A 20,036-nucleotide genomic window follows, 5' to 3' on the forward strand; every position below is an offset into this window, starting at 1 on the left:
ATCCTAGGATTCAAAATCACTAAATATTAAAATATTAACTCTTGACGAATCACCTCCCACTCATCCATTTATGAAGATGGTAAAAAGATGGAAAACTTTGGGGCTCAAAGAGCTGTCAGAAGACAGGAGTGTTAGCACCCCCAGAGCTGTGAATTGGTGCAACCAATTCTGGGGAACAATTGATAATTGTGGGAAAAATAACAAAATAGTTTTATAACCCTCTGCTCTACTCAGGAATCCCATACTTATGTTTTTAAAAGGAGCCATATGAATCAAAATATTCATAGCAGCACTGCTTGGAGTAGGAAAATGCTAGAAATAAACAGTACCCAGCAATCTTGGGGAAACTGCAAACAAGTGAAATTGTTCATTGTTTTCAAGAGACGAGACTGTAGTGGTGTGGTGTGAGTAGGAGGATGGAGAAGGATTTTAGAGGAAGTGATGTTGTCAAAACAAAGTAAAATATTTTTTTAAAAAGGAACCTTTAAGTTCTCTAGCTTTTCTAGAACTATGAATTATGCTCTAAACTAATACTGATTAGTGAAAAGCAAATTAAAATAATTTTATTATCTCACAACTAACAAATTTGGCTAAAATGAAAAAGAAAGTGGTAAATGTTGCAAAGGACGTGGGAAAAATAGATACACCATTGATGTTAATGTGAACTGATCCATTCACTTTGGAGAGCAATCTAGGATTATGCCCCAAAACTTGTAAAACTATATTGATCCCCTTTGACCCAGCAATACTACTATAAGTTCTATTTCCCAAGGTGATAAGGAAAAAAAGAAAAAGAATTTATATATCCAAAAATATTTAGAACAGAAAATATTTTGTGTTAGCAAGAAACTGGAAATTGAGGGGATGCCCATCAATCGGGGAATGGCTAAACAAATTGTGGTATGAGATTATGATGGAATACTACTGTGTTATAAGAAAAAACCTCAGTGATTTTAGAAAAACATGGATAGACGTGCATAAAGCAAAATAAGCAGAACTAAGAGAATGTTATATACAATAACAGTGACATTAAGAACAACTTAAGTCATTTTGAATATTATAAATACCCAAATTAACTTTAAAGGATATATGAAGAGACTATCTGCACCAGATCACTGTATAAGGCAACAGCAAGATTATACAGTGATCAATTCTGATGGATGTGACTCTTTCCAACAATGAGTTGATTCAGGCCAGTTCCAATGGTCTTTTGATGAAGAGAGACATCTGCACCCAGAGAGAGGCCTGTGGAACTAAGTATAAATTACAACGTGGCATTTTCACTACTTTTTTTGTTTGCTTGAATTTTATTTTCTTTCTCATTTTTCTTGCTTTTTGATCAGTTTTTCTTGTGCAGCAAGATAATTGTATAAATATGCATGCCTATATTTGTTTTACATATATTTTTACCATGTTTAACATAGATTACTTGCCATCTAAGGGAAGGAGTATGGGGAGGAGGGGGAAATTGGAACACAAGGTTTTACAAGAGTCAATGTTGAAAAATTATCCTTGCATGTTTTGAAAATAAAAAGCTTTAAAAAAAAAAAAAAAAAAGATACTATCTGCATCTAGGGAAAGTACAGAGAAATTTAAGTATTATAATATGGTTTTATATGTACACACACACACACACACACACACACACACACACACAAGTCTGTGTCTAATAGTGCTTTTCTCTATTGCAGGATGCGAAGGGAGGAAAAAAATTTAAAGTACATAACAGAACAAAATAAGTCTCAGAAGGAAGCACAGAAAAACAGTGTAGTTTTGAAAATATGTAGTTGAATTGATGCTAAGCAAAATGAGCAGAACCAGATTATACACGGCAATAGCAAGATTACAAGAAGATCAATTATGATGGATGTGACTCTCATCAACAATGAGGTGATTCAGATCAGTTCCAATGGTCTTGTGATGCAGAAAGCCATTTGCGCCCAGAGAAAGGACAATAGGAACCCAGCATGGAGCACAACATAGCATTTTCACTCTGTTGTTGTTTGCTTGCATTTTGTTTTCTTTCTAACTTTTTTTCCTTTTCGATCTGACTTTTCTTGTGCAGCATATTTGTGAAAATATGTATAGAAAAATTGTACATGTTTAACATATATTGGATTACTTGCTGTCTAGGGAGGGGGTGAGGAAAAGGAGGGAAAAAATTAGAACACAGAGTTTTATAAGAGTAAATGTTGAAAATTATCCATGTATATATTTTGAAAATAAAAAGCTTTAATTTAAAAATGACATAGAGTATTTATTATATGGTTTTTCCAAAAAAGTAAACTGTGAAATGGAGATTCATTCAAAATGAATGGTGTTTTTGTGCTGTGCTATTTACGTGGAAATTTTTTTGGTTTTTTTGTATTTAAGTTCAAAATGAATTAAAAAAATTTAAAAAGAACTCATTTTGATTTTATCTCAAGTCTAATATTGATTGCTCTGTCACTCTTCTTGATATAAAGAAGTCCAGCCTGGGTAAAAGGAAGCCTGGCCCTATTCTCCTTTGTTTCAAACTAAAGATCAAGGTATTTCCTTAGGACAGAATGAGTTAGAAAAGCTACACCAGAGTTGAAATGTAAAGCAATGGACCTCCATATGTCAGGGATAACCCATTCATTATATCCAAGCATTTACTTTCCAACAGTCCTGTACTATTGTGTGGATGTGTACTTCAAATAGTATTTAATATTAAATATACATGTATGTGTGCATTATACTGTATATGGACACACATGCATGTAACTGTATATGGACACACGTGTGCAATCTATATTTCATATGAAAAAAGCTGGGAAAGAACACAAATTATAGAACTGCTTAAATTTTATTTCCTGCAATTTGGTGGACCAATAATTAAGATTGCTATTAAAAAGACACAAGGTTTACCAATAACAATGGTTAAGTCCAAGGACTATATGGACTTATAGCCAATTAATATTTAAATGGCTTTGATTTTATGATTATTTTAAATTTTTCCATATTTGTATTTGTTAATTGTGAACTTTTAATTTTAAATATATGTATATACATACATACACACACACACACACACACACACACACACACACACATATATACATTTACAATAAACTGGAAAATGAGGAAAGTTAGTTTTGATCCCTAAGATTTTTTTAAGAGATAACAAAGTCCCTCAGTTAATACTCTTAATCAAAATTTGTTTGAATAAAGTATATTATATTAACATTTATTCTATTTGTAGAAATTTTATGCAGTAAATCACTGAGACAGTCAAATCAAGAAGACAGACCTGCTTTAGACACACAATAGCGGCATGAATATTCCCACGGACACCTAAGATTGAGTTAAAGATTAGCTGCTCATACATTCCATGGTGAAAGGAAGCTTCCACTCTGAAAAATCTTTCCAGTAACGAAATCACAAGTACACACAAAAAGCATTAAAAATCTATATTAAACATTGTTAATCAGTTATTTTTCCACTGTCAGAACATATTAGATCAAAGTTCTTATTTTAAAAACAAGTAAGTAAAACCTTACAATGCCAATGCAGTAATTTCCAAGGAAATAAACATTTTACAGAGATTACTTGATTCTCACAATATTCCTATGAGCTAAAGGAGACTACAATAAAGTGAGGAACAGAAATAAGTGCCCCCAACAAATACAGCTACAATGGTAGGCCCTTCTTTCATTATATGATGATAATCAATAAAGCCTCGGAACATTAAAAGATAAACAGTCAAAACATTATATATGAAGTTTATCTTTTAGAAAAAAAATTACTGCAGGTTAAAAAATTTGTGAACATTACATGTGACATGTCTTTAATTAGTAAATTATCAACATTTTCTTTCACTAGAAATAGTTCAGATATAGATATGGTCTTCAAAGCAAAAAAAAAAAATCAGATGAAAAATTATTGTCATTACAGTATCAGAAGGGAAACATTTTTAAAACAAAATTTAAATAGCAACAAAAACAATACAGAACCAGTATAATCATAAACAATAACTATATGATGTTTTTAAAAAAACTCATTTCTTATTTTGTAAAAACAGCAAATTATTTCTAATTAAACATCCCTCTTAGTACAATCACAATTAAAGGCTTTTTGTCTCTAAGCTGTGCAAGTCTGAAATGTCAATCTTCAACATTTCCAAGAGTAACTGGGATCCAAGATAACTAAATCACAGTGCCCAACTAAAAAAGCCAATTTAATGTAAGGGATATATACAGAGTTATACAGTACTTCTTTTCCCCAGTATTTAGGTATCTAAGAAATAAAAATAAAACATTAAACAAAGTTGAAAAATATTCAGAAGGCTGATAAATTAGATTTAATCAGAATAAGCAATCAATAAGTTAAAAGAACTCAACCAGAATACAAGAAAGCGTTAGCTAGTATATAGTTTACTGTTTTAGTGACTAGATATTCATGTCTCATCAGATACAGCATTATTTCTCTCCAACTCGCCTTGTGGCTTTCCCAAGAACTACCATCTTGGTTTATAATGATGACTGTCCTTTATTTCAACATCATATACTAATATTTTTAAATTTTACAAAATTTATTTTCAATTTCAGTACTTTAGATCATATGCTAACAGGATATAACAAAGACAACTCCTTAATTTTTGTAACTGGCCTCCAAATCCTAACGTAGTAAGGGTTTGTACAAACAGTTTCTATCCCAGAGTGTGATATTTACTTTGACTTTCTTGTTTGGGACCCAAAACTTTGTCTCAGTAGCTGGATCTGAAAAAATGCCAGCCTCTTACAGTTCCTTTTTCATAGTCTGAGCACTTTTCCAGTGAATAAAAGAAATCAAACCAAAGTTCTTAATTCAAAGAGGACGACATGGTACCGATAAAGACTACCTATCACAGAATGCTACCTTACATTTTACTAGCGATGCAGACATTTTCAGCTCTTTTAAAGTTAATTTATTCCATTTCCCCAGAAGGCAGAAGGTGAAACAAACCAGCTCCAGGCTACATATTCTTCATCTTAGCCATAAGTTCTTCCAAACTTTCCCCAGAATCTTCCACTGATTCCCTGCCAGGCAGGGCATCTTCTACCTGTTATCAAATGAGGGGGGAAAAATCCTAAATGAAAGCAGATCTTGCATTTATTTCTATTCAGGAATAGATGACCATAATCACTCACTTCAAATTATATAAAGGCCACTGATTAAAAATATATCCACTTTTAAAAGAGAGACCATAAAAACCAAGTCCCACTAACTGTCCCATCAATCTTCTGATCTTAAAATGGCTTACTAGTTAAACCATGACTACTAAACAAACAAAAAACAACAACAAACATTTTAATAAGAATTCATTAGGCAATACTTGGTATATTAAAAAGGAAATGTAAACAATTATTTCCTTAGTATCAATAAACTTGAAAATACACTACATATAAGACAAAGCCATTTAAATTAGTATTAATAACTTCTACCTCACAATGAATGTAACCCTCCTGCCTCCCTCCACCCCGACAAAAATAAACCACAATACTTTAAGGCAAGATTGTGTTAGGGATACTTTTTTTTAATATGAAAGATTATTAGAAAGCAAAAAAATTTCTTTTCACTGATAAGTTTCACAGCTTTGGAGATGCTTTCAAGCTTGTTATTTCCTTTTTATTTTCATTTTAAATTCTTTTCCTCCCTCCACCCTCTAACTTCACCCACTGAGAAGGCAAGAAATACTATGCCCATGATAGATGGGTATTTTTTATTTCCTAAATCACACTTATTTTTTTAGAAGTACCTTTTTTGGAACTGTGTATGCTACCGTAATTCCCTCAGGCAAATCAGGAACAGGACCAGAAGCATCTTTAAGCTCCTCTTCTGAAATTTCAGATACCAACTCGATACCTGGAGAATAACATTTAATGCCTATTGTTGAGCAGCTTGGAAAAGCAAGGATTTCTTTAGCAATGATAAAATCCTAAAAGGCTTATGCAAGATTCCTCACAGGGTTGGGGCTTCTGCTGCTACTCCTCAATTTCTAACTGAATATTTACCCCAATCATTGTCCTCATGCAGTATTTCTTCTTCTTGTCGTTCAACAACCTCTTGTTTGGGTAGAGCTGCAATTTTTTTCTGCAGAAATCAAATAACAGTATGTTCCTTAAATTAGTGGTCATTGTGAATTCTAGAACTAAAGAGTTTTCATTTCTGTTATAGAAACTCATCAGCTTCTTTAGAAAAGATTGATTTCTAAAAATTTACTATTTTTATTTTCCCCACAATTTTTTACACTTGTTATAAAAACTTTTTACACAAAACATTTCCATAAAAGTCATGTTGCAAAAGAAAACATAGATCTTTGTCCCTCCACTTCCCTCCCCACAAAAAAAACTCAAGAAAAATAAAGTTAAAAAGACAAAGTATGCTTTGATCTATATTCAGGCACAATCAATTCTTTCTCTGGGTATGGACAGCGTTTTTCATAAGTAATTTTTAGAGTAATCATGGATCACTGGAACACTAAGAATAGCAAAGTCATTCACAGCTAATTATCCCACAAGTTGCTATTACTTTGTATATAGCTCATTTAGTTCATGGAGGACTTACCAAGAAAAGACATAAATGTAATTAATTTAATTTTAATTGCTTTCCTTCAATAGCAAACTATTCTTTTCTCCCAGGATTTCAAGATGACCTTGGTTTATCACGGGTTCTCATATTTATTCTTTTCCTATGAATAAATGCCCCATCAATAATCCTTAGGAATAAAAGTTTACCTGATATTCTTCTTGTTGCTTCCTGCAGTTTCTGTCATCACACTGAGGATTTGGCTTCATGGACATGGTGGGAAAGAAATCCTGCATTGCATTATAACCCAGGTAAAAACTCACAGTACCAAAATTTAATAGAAATCTAGAAAAAGAACAAATACAATTGGTTTGGAAAAAAAGTATAAAAGCACACACACATATCTACATGCAGGATGAGAGTCCATAGGCCCATTTCCAGAGGGTTCTGAATGTTTATTACTTTAAGTACCTTTTGGGGTACCTTTTAGCCAGAGGCCACTAAAACTTTTTGATGCTTTTCTTGCTCACTCAGGATCTCCTGGTGAACACTAGTGCTCCATACTCCCCCTGGGGCCAGCGCGTGCACCTAGACTCCAAGCCTCCCAACGCTATTCTGTGCCGAGTCCCGGCCTGCCGGCCACATTACTGCTTTTTCCAGCTAGCTTCCCTGTAGCCAGTTATTACTGGCAGCACATTAATTACTGCACATCTTCCATGCAATTTGTACTTCTAATTTATTGTGGGTTTGGGAGTCCTGAAAACTACTACCAACAGAATTACGTGGAAAATAGAATCAAGGAGCTGTGAGAGGGACCTGAAGAATGATCCCAAGGAAAGAGCATCTGCTTCATGAGCTCTGTGAGCAATCTGCAGATTCTGCCCCAAAAGCTACATGGCTTCCTGCTTGGTCCTTGGCATGTTCTGTCCAGATAACTTTCCTATCCAGTTCAACTTTTCACAGGAACTATTTATACACACTGGACAATTTAGACATTTTTTCTAGCACTTACTTTAACACATTTTGTACAAGAATTCCAGCAACCACTCCCATAGTAGTGGGAAGACTAGCTGCACAAACTCCTTCTCTTTTTAGTGTCTTTTCATCAATATTTGCAGCAACTACCAGTGGAGGAGCACACTTCAAGAAAAAGGGAAAAAAAAAAAGTTAAGATTATTTTAAAAGAATAAGAAAAAGTAAGAGGTGTCCCAATAGAAATATATGAAATGAGGATTGTATTTTCTATCTCATCTCTCTAGTTTTATTTTACATTTTTAAAATTCCAGAACCTAAAAATGAAGGCCAAACAGCAAAACATACCGCAAAACAAGCAGATTCTCCAGGAATGATAAGTTGGATGTGCCCTGATACTGCATTTTCACTGACCCCAGATTCCATCCATGTTTGCCCAAGTTCATTACAAGCCTAAGTAGAATGAAGTCACAGCTGTGAATAAAAGGCTATACTTTACCACCTGTTTTTTTCATGAAAAATGAGGATCTATATATACATGACAGATATACACACATACATACACACGCACACACGCACACACACACTTTGAAATTAAATTAATTTGTATCACAATAGAAACAAAAAATTATGATTTGGGTTAATGATTATATTTAGTTTTTCCTCTCCATTAAAAATATTAGCATGGAGCACAAGATGGTTTATCAAATTATCAACACTTCTGAAATTATCTGTACATGTAAAATTCTTCTCCAAAAGAATCCAGCAGCAATTAAGAAAATGATAATGCACTGTGATAAAGGAAAAAAAATTCTAATAATTCAATAGAAAATGATTCATGACATTGAGAAACATCACCTTTGTAGGAATTTAGACATTTTAAGATGTCAAGAAAATTCAAGTACTAACAAATAAGTATTACTATAAAATAACTATCAAAATATTTGTCTTTAAGAATTAATACATCTGAAATATATTTGAAAGGAATAAGTTGTATATTATTAGATCTGCAGCTTCATCTTTTTTACTACATTATAGAAATGCCTAATTCATTCTAAAATTAAAAAATAATAATAATGCATCTGAGAAAGATGTGTGCGTGCAATCACATATATGCCGGCATGTACATGCATATACACACACATATACACACATAGATACACACAACACACATCCTCAAAAATAAGTGGTCAACTAGACGAAATACTTTTGCTTGAGTTAAGTGCTACAATTCAGAATGTGTTTTATATAACAAAAAGATAGGAAAATATCCAAAGAAATGGGAACTTGAAAATATTTCAAAAACATTCTAAGAAAACAGTTTAGAGATAAAAAAAAATTTTGAATACTTCAAATTTAGGACTCATTCGAAATAATTTATTGCTCAGATGAAAATTATCTGTAGATAACAGAAAAGAGTAAACCAAATGAATGCATTATGGATTAAATAAAGCACTCACTGTATTAATTGCCATTCGAGCCTCAAAGTTGTCCACACAGCTCAGAACTAGGTCAACAGGTTTTCCACTTTCCAAGCCACCATTACTAAAAAAAAAAAAAAAAAAAAAAAAAAAAACTAAATTGGATGCAGAAAGCACATTCTAATAGATAGTAAGTATAATTTTAGTTCATAAAATTTGCAATTTCTTCAGCTGAGACTGATTCAAAGTTCATTAAGTTGAAGGTAATAAAATATTTAATCTCCTAATGTTTTTACTTCCTTTTCTATATATTTTTTAAACTATATCATGAGACATTATATGCTATTACAAGGGTCTACCAAGTATATTCTATTTTAATTATAGTATTTTCTTGTATTTAAAAATTCACTAATCAAAAAAGAAAGCATCAATGGAAGATTTGCAAATAAACATATTTTACCTTATTCTATCCATGAAATGTTGAAAATTGTCCACTGTAGTGATATTATAATTATAAACTTCAAAATGAACATCAGGATTAATATTCCTTAAGGAAAGAAAAAAAGGGAAAAGTTACAATAAAATTCATTGGTAGGGGCAGAGAACAAAATAAAAACTAAAAGAAAAAGGAGAAGAAATTCAGAAAAATTCCAGAATATTCTATAGTAATTCAGAATTGGAAGAATCTGTTTGGCAAATCCTTTTCTCTCCCACCTCAGCTAGTAGTTAAAGTGCCAAGTACAATGAAATGAATTGTGAAATTGTGAAAATGAGACCTTGTAAAAGTTTAAAAAACAATAAACACTTCATCAAGACTGGGATCAGCTCATATGACAGGAGCGAGCCCTTCCTTTCAATTTACAGAAAAGCATCCCAGACAGTGCTGCTAGTTCAACAAAATTCAGTAAGGATTTACTGGGTATCTATTGAACTTGTTAAACATCAGCAACAGGAAAGTTTTACCTGCTGAATATAAATCAAGCCTACTGTTTTAAGTAAAACACTAGAGCTCCATCTAAAAATCAAGTGAACTTTTTATACAAGACACAGGAAGATGTCACTTAACAATAAATATTTAATTTGTATTCTACTAACCGTAGAGTATGCTCTGCTGCTTGAACTTTGCTTAATCCTGCTTGATGGGGCTGGAAGAAAAGTCTGTTCATGTTGGCCAGTTCCACTTTGTCATAATCAAATAGTAATAGCTAAAGATAATAAATAACATTTTGTGAATAAGCACCTCATTGATAATTCATGTGGGCCAAAGTCATTCATGGAGTTAAAAATAAATAAAATTTCATCAGATGTAAACATAAATGATCATTTCCTCACTCAAAAAGTATTTAAGTAACTTTTGTGTTGTTATTATAGGTGCAAGAAAAACAAAAATTAATTAAATTCTTAATCTTATAATTCAATCCCCCAAAATAGTACTGAAAAGATAATGATAAATGTTGAAGGGGATGTGGGAAAACTGAGACACTAATACATTGTTGGTGGGGTTGTGAATTAATCCAACCATTCTGGAGAGCAATTTAGAATTATACCCAAAGGGCTATCAAACTGTGCATACCCTTTAATCCAGCAGTGTCTCTATAGGACCTATAGCCCAAAGAGATCATAAAAAAGGAAAAAGGACCCACATGTGCAAAAAATGTTTGTAGCAGCCCTTTTTATGGTAGCAAGGAAATGGAGTGGATGCCCATCAGTTGGAGAATGGCTAAATAAGTCATGGTATATTATTGCTCTATAAGAAATGATCAATGGGATAATTTTAGAGAGGTCTGGAGACTTAACATAAACTGATGCTAAGTGAAGTGAACAGAATCAAGAGAACATTGTACACGGCAACAAGAAGATTAAATGATGATCAACTAATAGACTTGGATCTTTTCAACAATGAGGTGATCCAAGGCAATTCCAATAGACTGGTGATGGAGAGAGCCATCTACACCCAGAGAGAATATTGTGGGGACTGAATGTGGATCACATCACAGCATTTTCACCTTTTTTGTTGGTGTTTGCTTGCTTTTTTTCCTTCTCTTTTTTTTTTTTCCTTTTTGATCTGATTTTTCTTGTATAGCATGATAAATGTGGAAATAGGTTTAGAAGAATGCACATGTTTAGTCCATATTGGATTACTTGCTGTCTAGGGGTGGAGGGAGGTAGGGAGAAAAATTTGGAAAGTTTTGTAAAGATGAATGTTGAAAACTATTTTTGCATGTATTTTGAAAATAAAAAGCTATCATTAAAAAATTAAAAGAAAAAAGAAAAAAAAGATAAATCAAGAAATGGAAAGAATTTCAGTTCAAAATTCATTGCCAGCCCATAAAAATTTTCAGCAGAACTTTGTCACAAGTGGAGTCAATTTTATACTGGAGGTATTTTTTATTTTGTGTACTACTCAGTCCTTTCAGAAAATAAGAACATAATGACCAATTTATAGCAAAGAACTCTACCTTAGAGAACACATCATTCTGATTTAATTATGCATAAATAAAAGTCACCATAAATTTTTATAACTAACTGCCTACTCTTTCATAGCTAGGTCAATTTCTTTTTCTCTGATGTAGAACATTGTACAGAATTAATCAGCTATCGTGAAGTTTTTAGATTATAATAACATGCACTATAATTTAAACTAAAATAAAATACACTTGCAGTAGTGTGTACATGTGTGTATATACACACAAATCTATTGTCTATGTGGTGACTGAAAAGAAGAATTCTAAATTACAACTATGACTTTAATCAGTATAAAATCATTGTTCCTATCATGTGTGGTTGTGTGTGTGTGTGTGCATGACCATGTGTGTAGGAAGCATATTAAAAAAAAAAAAAAAACTTGAAAAAACAAAAGGTGCCAACAAACCAAATTTTAAAACCAATAACGCATAATTTTAATACTAAATCAACCTAGGACCTAATTTGAAGAAAAGGAGTTCTTCTTTCCACCTTATTCAGAGAACCTAATGTTTATAAATTAAAATATAAAATTAGAATTTAAAAAAATGACCCCAGTCCAAACTAGAACTATCGATATCAGACTTAAAAACAAGGAACAGCAAAAACCTGAATCACAATTCAAAGAGGAGAAAAAGACTTCTGATTTCTGAGACTCCCTCTCCTATGAATCCCTCATTTTACAGATATTATGAGACCATAAATTTAGATTTGAAAAGGACTTCAAAGATCAGACCCTACATTGCATAGATGAAGCAAAATGAGACCCATTCAGCAGAATGTGGATGTGATCCACATTCAGTCCCCAAAGTATTCTCTCTGGGTTCTGATGGCTCTCTCCACCACAAGTCTAATGGAATTGCCTTGGATCACCTCATTGTTGAAAAGAGCCAAATCTATTAGTTGATCATCATTTAATCTTGTTGTTGCCGTGTACAATGTTTGTACATTAAGTTTGTCTAAGGTAACACGGGTAGTAAAACAAAGTCTGAATCTGAATCCACATCTTCTGATTCTAAACCTCAAACTTTCAGTTGAAAAGAAATGTCATTTAGTCATTTATTTACCTATTCTAAAAGTCTGCAAATAACTTTTCCATGGTTCTTATCCCAAAGAATTAGGAAATGCTTCAGACTGGTCCACATATTTCCCAAATAAGAACTTAAGAGTCCCACTTTATCCTTAAATAGAGGATATTTAGTTATAGATTGGTACCAATTCTTTAATATTTAAGGTGGCATCCCTAGATAAATAAAATTTACTTTACGACCCTGAAGGAGCCTCAATTTTAATGCTATTATAACTCCTTCCATTAAGAGATCACAACTCTTCCACGTTTCATTGGGCACAATGATCAAAAATATTAGTCCATGTTAGCCAATCCAGTGATAATAAATATCCTATCACACTAAAACACAGAAGCAGCTTCACTGGACCAAATATGCACTCTACTGGCACAACACTTCACACCACAATGACATTAGACTAGGACTTTAATATATGTTTTATATATATATTTGTTTAATATATGCTTCAACTTCAAGTATAGGGAGTACATGTATGCATGTGCAAGTGTTTGTGAATGTGTGTGAATAATGTAATACTTTCAGTACCTGTGTTTCTCCAGAAGTAAATGGTTTATCATGTAAGTTAGAAAAGTGTCTTTTACCTTACCAATGCCACATCTCGTTAGCATTTCAGCAGTTACGCTACCAATTCCACCAACACCTACTACTGCTACAGAAAAGGTTCGGATTTTCTGTGAAAAATTCATAAAAAATAATCAATATGCTTCATAAAAGTTGTCAGAAATTACTGAGGTTGAAAATTTCAAAAATGTCAAATAAATACCATACCTCATAATCCTTCACAATTCCCATTTGTTTCAATGCCATCAGGCGACTTGAAAGAAAAAGAAAAAATGATTTTAAAAAATCCTCAAAATCATTTTAAGCTTAGATCTGCTGCACTGTACTGAGTGAGTGCCAGATATACAAAACTGAAAAGTTTGAAAGCTAGTTTTAATAGTGAAAGTGACAATTACAGATAAATTGAGTGCTGCTCAGGTGCCCAGAAAACACTTAAAAACAACACAAACACAAATCAGGGATGTGGGTGTCAGGGGAAAAGTATTCCTCAGCAACGAGATCAACCAAATCATTTCTAATGGAGCAGTAATGAACTGAACTAGCTATGCCCAGAAAAAGAACTCTGGGAGATGACTAAAAACCATTACATTGAATTCCCAATCCCTATATTTATGCACACCTGCATTTTTGATTTCCTTCACAAGCTAATTGTACAATATTTCAGAGTCTGATTCTTTTTCTACAGCAAAATAACGTTTTGGTCAGGTATACTTATTGTGTATCTAATTTATATTTTAATATATTTAACATCTACTGGTCATCCTGCCATCTAGGGGAGGGGGTGGGGGGGTAAGAGGTGAAAAATTGGAACAAGAGGTTTGGCAATTGTTAATGCTGTAAAGTTACCCATGTATATATCCTGTAAATAAAAGGCTATTAAAAAAAAAAAAAAAAAAAAAAAAAAAAAGAAAAGTATTAGATGTGGAATCAGAAGCTTCAATTCTGAGCTTTACTACTGGGTGACCTCAGGTGAGTCAGTAAACTGCTTTTGAACCCCAATTTGCTCATTAGAGGCCTGGATAAAATGACCTTTTGAGGTGCTTCTAGCTCTAAACCTAAGGATAATATTATGATCTCCCTGGAAGATGAGAGATGGAATACAATATTTATATATTCATATTGTATTTCTTGCCCTTTAGAGGGCAAAGTACAAATACTTAATGTTTGGATACAATGAGACAGATGTGAATTTCATTACTTTTCTAAGTTTAATTTTTGTCAAAGTTTTTAACATTCAGTAAAATAACCAAAATTATGCATCAAAGTGAGTAAGGAAACAATGTATTCCTTTTTCTCCTCAGTCAGCAACTCCAGTTCTCATCCCTCTTCCCTTTTACAATTCATAGTCATTTCAGTACCCATGAGGCAGCTCAGTACTCAATGTAAAAAATCTAATCTCATGTATTTTGCAAATTATCTCATTTCTCTTCTTTCCTAATCTAGATTCTAAAGACTTTGAGAGCAGATCCATCTTACATCCCTGAAGCACCCTGTTGTAATTGTGCCCTAATATTTACAAAGATCTCATTTCACAGAAAAGTCCTAGAGAACAGCCTGAGGCATACAGAGGTTTATTGATTTGTCAGCATTACAGGAAGAGCCAGAGGCAAGATTTGAACCAGACTTCTCTTTCTTTCCTTAAGGTATTAAGACGTAAGCGTGTAAGGAGCTTGAAAAACTAGATCTTCCGGACTTGGAAGTAGAACAACAATTTTCAGAAGCAGATCTGTATTCTGAACTTTTTAGTGACAAAAGGATCGCTAAAATAAAAAGAGTATATTCTTTAATCAGAGAGGAATACAGATTACAGTAATGCAAAGCAAAAAACTCAGAAGTTATCATTTATAGGAGTACGGGGCTATTTCATCCCTGAAAGACAGACCCTGAGAAAAGTGTAAAAAACTAAAGATTCATTTGAATGGTGATCATTACAGCATTTGTCAAAGAAGCATGAAATTGGCCTCTAATCTAAAAAGCTACCTTGAATACTCCTGAAAAGCAGGGGCTCTGTCTCATGCTTTTATCTCAGAGCCACAAAGGAAGTAGAAGGTCATTAATAAGTGGGTGGGTGAGCCGGACCCCCCGGGATTCCGGCTGAGTAATAAGGCCTGGACTCCCTTCGCTTCCTCCCGAAGGCCCCGGGGAGAAGCAGGCACAGCCGGGACTCGCCCCCGGGCCACGGCACGGAGCGGACTGGAGGCAGAAGGCGAGGTGGGAACCGAGGGGGGAGGGAGGAATCCACTTCTAACTCTGTTAAAAACAGGGCAATCTTTTCCTGGACTAGGGATATAAAGAGCTCGCGTTCTCAATGGCACAGAAGGGGCAGGAGCGAGAACCTGAACTCAGAACGTTGGGTTAATAAAAGATTAAAAAAAAACCGGACAGGGGCGTGAGAGTGAAAGTGCCCGGGAATCTGCAGCTGGAAGCCCAGCTGCGGGAACACTCCCGGTCTTCAATTTCGCCTCCGTGACGTCACGCAAGAACAGACCATAACCACAATCCCAGCGCCGCTCCCCCGGGCGCCCGGCAGGCCCTTTCAGCGCTTCCCTAAGACCTGTGCGCAGGGTGGAGGCGCGCCGCACGCCGGTCGGGCCGGACTCACCTGTACGGGTTGGAATCCACCACCTCCGGGCTCATCTTGTCGATGCGGGCCCGGCCCCCGCCGCCGCTCCCCAGATCTCCCCCGGCCTTGCCCCCCGAGGCTCGCCGGCTTCGCTCCAGGGCCAGCTCCTGCTCCAGCTCCCGGACCCGCTGCCGCAGCTGCTCCGCCGTCTCAGCCGAGGAGGAAGCCATGTCCTGGGTCTGGGCCTGGGCCGCCCCTCGCCCGGGCCTCCGCCTCCCCCGCCGCCGCCGCCCCACGCTGCTGCTCCGAGAGTCCCGAGGGCCGAGCCGGGGAGCAGCCGCTCCGCACCCCACGGACACGTCGCCTCAGTTCCCGGAGCCGCTTCCGGTGTGCTACCACCATTGCCTTCCCTCGGACACGCTTCCTTCCTGCTCCCCGCGCCTCCATCTCTCCGGGCGCACAGAACGGGCCGGAGAGGAACTGTCTGTCCTCGGAGCCCGGAGCCCGGGGGGTCCTTTTGCGAGGGACCAATTGGCTTTCCGGTCTCCAGTGAATTAAGTTTAAAAGGCGGGATGTGTGGCTTCTTTCACCTCGGTCAAGCAGGCATCCTTCTTTTAAAAGAACTAGAATCGTCTTCTGGAATGAGAGGAAGGCTGTTCTTAGCCAACAGCCACAAAGAGAGCGGCGGCAGCGTTGCTAGGCAACTACACGTGAGCCAATCGTGGGCGAGAGAGGAGGAGCTCCGCTCCCGTGAGGAAGTGATGGGGGCCGGCCGAGAGTCCCGCCCCCCGGGGAAACTCCAGCCCGCTTGTCACTCATTGAAGACTCAGCCCCGCCCCCATGGTCAGCGTCCAGTCACCCGGGCCGGGCTCCGCCCCCGACGCCTCACGCCCCCGGTTCCTCCCTCTCCCGCCCTCTGCCACGCCCCGAGGAGCGTTCCTGCCATTTGGACCGTCTCCCTTAATCCTCAGCTACTTGGCTTCCCGGCGGCGGGGGCGGCAGCGACAGCTGGACATGGAGTCCAAAGCGTTTGGAGAGCCTGACACGGGCGAAGTGCTGCCCCAGCACAGGCTCGACCTGGGCTCCCTGGAGGCCTACCTGCGCCGGCACCTGCCCGGCTTCGGAACCGAGCCCCCCGGGGCCCTGACGGTGGCCCAATACAGGTACGGGAGGAGGCGCCACGCCCCCTGGCGGCCGGGCGGGGCTCCCTCTGCCTCCGGGTCCTGGCTCCCCGCGGAGGCTCCGAGCCGGACAGTGCAGGAAGCCGGTCCCCCCGCGGGGGCCTGGCCGTAGATGTCCGGGCTCCGCTAGCCTCAGACGGGGGGAGGGACTTGCTTATCCGCTCAGGGGCTTCCTAGGAGCCCTCATTCCTTTGTTTCCAGAAGGAATCCGTGGGTTGGAACCAGACTGCCAAGTGCTCTGTAACGGCGGCCTCAGCCCGAGGATTTGGAGGCAGCTCCGCCGGGCTTTGGCTCGCGTCTCCTCCCGAGCCCCGGGGACACGGAGTCCTCGGGGAGCGTGCCGCGGCAGCAGCGTGCCCCGATGCAGGCAGGGACCCTGCCGTGTGGCGCGGAGAAATCAATGTCGTGCCCGCAGGTGGAAAAGAAAGCCCGGAAACTCCAGAGTCACAGGCTGGCGGCTGGACTGGAGTCCACCTAGTCCCGGGCATGAGCATAGCTAAAGAACCTGTGAAAATTCTGCTAAAAGACTCAAGGGAGAAGAGAGCGACTGACTGCCTTAGACAGCGCTCATCGTTCACAAGTTTTTCCGTAACATAAAGTCTCCCAATTTTCACCCATAATTTTAGTCCTGTTCTCTGGGGATGGACGGAACAAACCCAGTCTGGGATTGGGTTTCCAGATGATGACCTTTCAAATACTTACAGGCAGCCATCAGATCATTTTATTCTATTTAGATCGTTTCTATTTATTTCTTATTTATTTATATTCTATTTAGATCATTCTATCCTATTCAGATCATTTTATTTTATTTATCAGATCTTTTATTCTCCAGGTTAAACATACCCATTCCTTCAACCAGCATCATTATTGCTTGGATATAAATTAAAGTCACACTCCTCCAACATTCCCAGATCTTTTTCATTCGACAGTCTTTACTAGTCATCTTTGACTCCCATCTCATTCCTTCAGGTCCAATCATTTATCACATTCTGTCTTCCTAGTTGGAGTTTATGAATGAAAAAATCTTGTTCAACCATTTCATTTTGCAGTTAGAACTGAGGAACCAAAGAGATCCTAAAGTAATTCATTGAGAAAGTGGCAGAACTTAAGACCTGAATGAATGAAAAGCGTTAAGGCTTCTATGTGCTTGCCACTGTGCTGAGCTGTAGACAATTAGGAGAAGGTAGCCTGAAGAGATTTTATTTGAATAGTGAGAGCACATATGGAGGAGTAATGGCCAGTGAGGAGTATTTTGATTTGGAGAATTTCAAGGAAATATTCTATGGAGACTAGCATGGCAATATAGGAGATAACAGTCCAGTCCATCTCTTCCATGACTGCTACAAAAAAAAAAAAAAAAAAAAAAAAGATCCAGAAGGTAGCAGATCAAGAAGTGATTGGGAAATCCAAAAAGAAACATTGGGTGATTTTTCTAAATCAAGATCTTGAACTAAGCATTCAGATAACCTAGTGAAGAATTGTAGGAGAGGGGATATTGGCAAGAGCTTCATACTGGGGCTGGATCTGTGACTCTGTCACTCTGAGCCTGCAGTATCATTCTGCTAACTGGCTGAAGCCATCCGCTATCTACTGAAGCTCCACCCAGGGACCATAGTTCAGTTGTGTTGCCTAGATCCTAACCAGTGTTCAAAATCTGCAAAGCATGGTTACAAGACCACAACAATCAGACCATGTTGGGGACATAACTAGAAAGTTTAGAGCTCCCTGGCATGAGCTAACCTTGAGAAGCCTCCTTTGCTTGAAGAAAACAGCACTCAATACCTTCCTACATAATACAAACTAAAATCATTCTCTCTAGACATTCTCAAAGTATGAAAATTATGGCCCTAATAAAGTATTCCAAATCCAAAAGTAAGGCTTGAAGAATGGCAGACAAAAAAAGCACTGATGATAAAGGGTTATTTTAGAGAAAAATGATCAAGCCACAAATCGAGAAGGAAATAGTTCAAAAACATCTATAAGCAAATCTTAAGAAAAACATGGCTTGGTCACATGATCAACTAGAATTGCTAGAAGAAATAAAAGGGCAATTATTTTTAAGAGTTAAAATTATAAACAAAATGAGAGTAGTACAGAAAAGAACTAGTTTGGAAGGATAATTAAAAGCTTAGGATAAGTCTTACAAAATCATATTCATATAATAGACTCATTGAAAATTAGAAGGGATCAAATGTAAGTTATTGGTTCTGTGAGATAAGAAATAATTTGTTGTATTTTTTTTTTTTAAAAATATGAACCTCGCACCTCCTCAATACCTCCTACCTCTGGGGCACTTGTCTAGTGAGAAGGTGGAGAGAAGACATCATAGAAGTCCTCTTAGGGCATCCAGTTAAGAAGAGTGTCTAGAAAGCCTCTGTGTTATTTTTCTACCTATCTTCATTATGGTTCCCTCTCCCCAGTATCATTCTCCCCTTGTCTTCTTGCCCATCACTCCTTCAGCTTCTTTTTATATATTATATTCCCGCATTAGATTGTGAATTTCATAAGAGCAAGGGCTGTCTTTGCCTTTCTTTGTATCCCCAGCACTTAGCATAGTGCTTGGCACTTAGTATGCACTTAACAAATGTTTATTGAATATTGATTATTGATTAATCCCCAAAATGAAAAAAAAATAGAAGAAAATGCAAGTATCTCAACCAAAATTAGCTGACCTAGCAAAGCCAAGAAGAGATAATTTAAGAACATTGGAGTATGGACCTAGATAGAGTATTTCAAGGTATCATAAAGGAAAACTGCTAAGATCTAGTATAACTCAAGAACAAAGTGAATATAGAAAGAATCCACCTGTCACTTTCTGAAACTCCAAATGAAAACTTCCAAAATTGTCATACCCCAAACCCAGAGATTTCAGGTAAAATTAAAAAAATATATGTAAACATTAAAAGAAAGAATTCAGTTATTGAGGAATCATAGTAAGGATCACTTAAGATTTAATTGCTATTAGTTTAAAAGAGCCAAGAGCATGGAATAAAATATTTAAAAATGCAAAAGATACAATTAACTATAATTAATAATTTAGAGAGTAAAACTGAGAATAATCTTAAAAAAGAAAAATAGTCTTTCAGTGAATTACAGGACTCCCAGACATTTCTAATTAAAAGAACGTGTCTAAATAGAAACTTTGAATTGTAAATATAGTAGTTGAGAAACATAAAAAGGTAATGATTTTATTATGTTTTGATGATCTTAGAAGAAGAAAGGAAAGGAAAAGGGAAAGTAATATGCTAACAAAGAGCAA

At 36.8% G+C, this 20,036-nt stretch overlaps 2 protein-coding genes across 2 annotated transcripts in view; one reads left to right on the forward strand and one right to left on the reverse strand.

Annotated features, from left to right (window-relative positions):
* Positions 1-4,782: 4,782 nt before the first annotated feature.
* UBA5 (ubiquitin like modifier activating enzyme 5) lies at positions 4,783-15,743 on the reverse strand. Its single transcript, XM_012551337.3, has 12 exons — positions 15,636-15,743; positions 13,241-13,286; positions 13,054-13,143; positions 10,017-10,126; positions 9,382-9,468; positions 8,961-9,045; positions 7,849-7,953; positions 7,541-7,668; positions 6,738-6,873; positions 6,015-6,093; positions 5,759-5,865; positions 4,783-5,062 (listed from the first exon to the last, which is right to left on the reverse strand). Exons 1-12 carry the CDS (start codon positions 15,668-15,670, stop codon positions 4,976-4,978), a joined length of 1,095 nt encoding a protein of 364 aa, XP_012406791.1. The 5' UTR covers positions 15,671-15,743; the 3' UTR covers positions 4,783-4,975.
* Positions 15,744-16,171: 428 nt separating this feature from the next.
* ACAD11 (acyl-CoA dehydrogenase family member 11) overlaps positions 16,172-20,036 on the forward strand; it is an 87,428-nt gene continuing 83,563 nt past the window's right edge. Inside the window, exon 1 of the mRNA XM_031940121.1 lies at positions 16,172-16,759. Within this exon, the coding sequence (XP_031795981.1) occupies positions 16,437-16,759 (323 nt within the window). The 5' untranslated portion in view covers positions 16,172-16,436. The remainder of the gene's footprint in view (positions 16,760-20,036) is intronic.

The sequence above is a fragment of the Sarcophilus harrisii genome, chromosome 5 (assembly GCF_902635505.1).
Source record: "Sarcophilus harrisii chromosome 5, mSarHar1.11, whole genome shotgun sequence".
Lineage (NCBI taxonomy): Eukaryota > Metazoa > Chordata > Mammalia > Dasyuromorphia > Dasyuridae > Sarcophilus > Sarcophilus harrisii.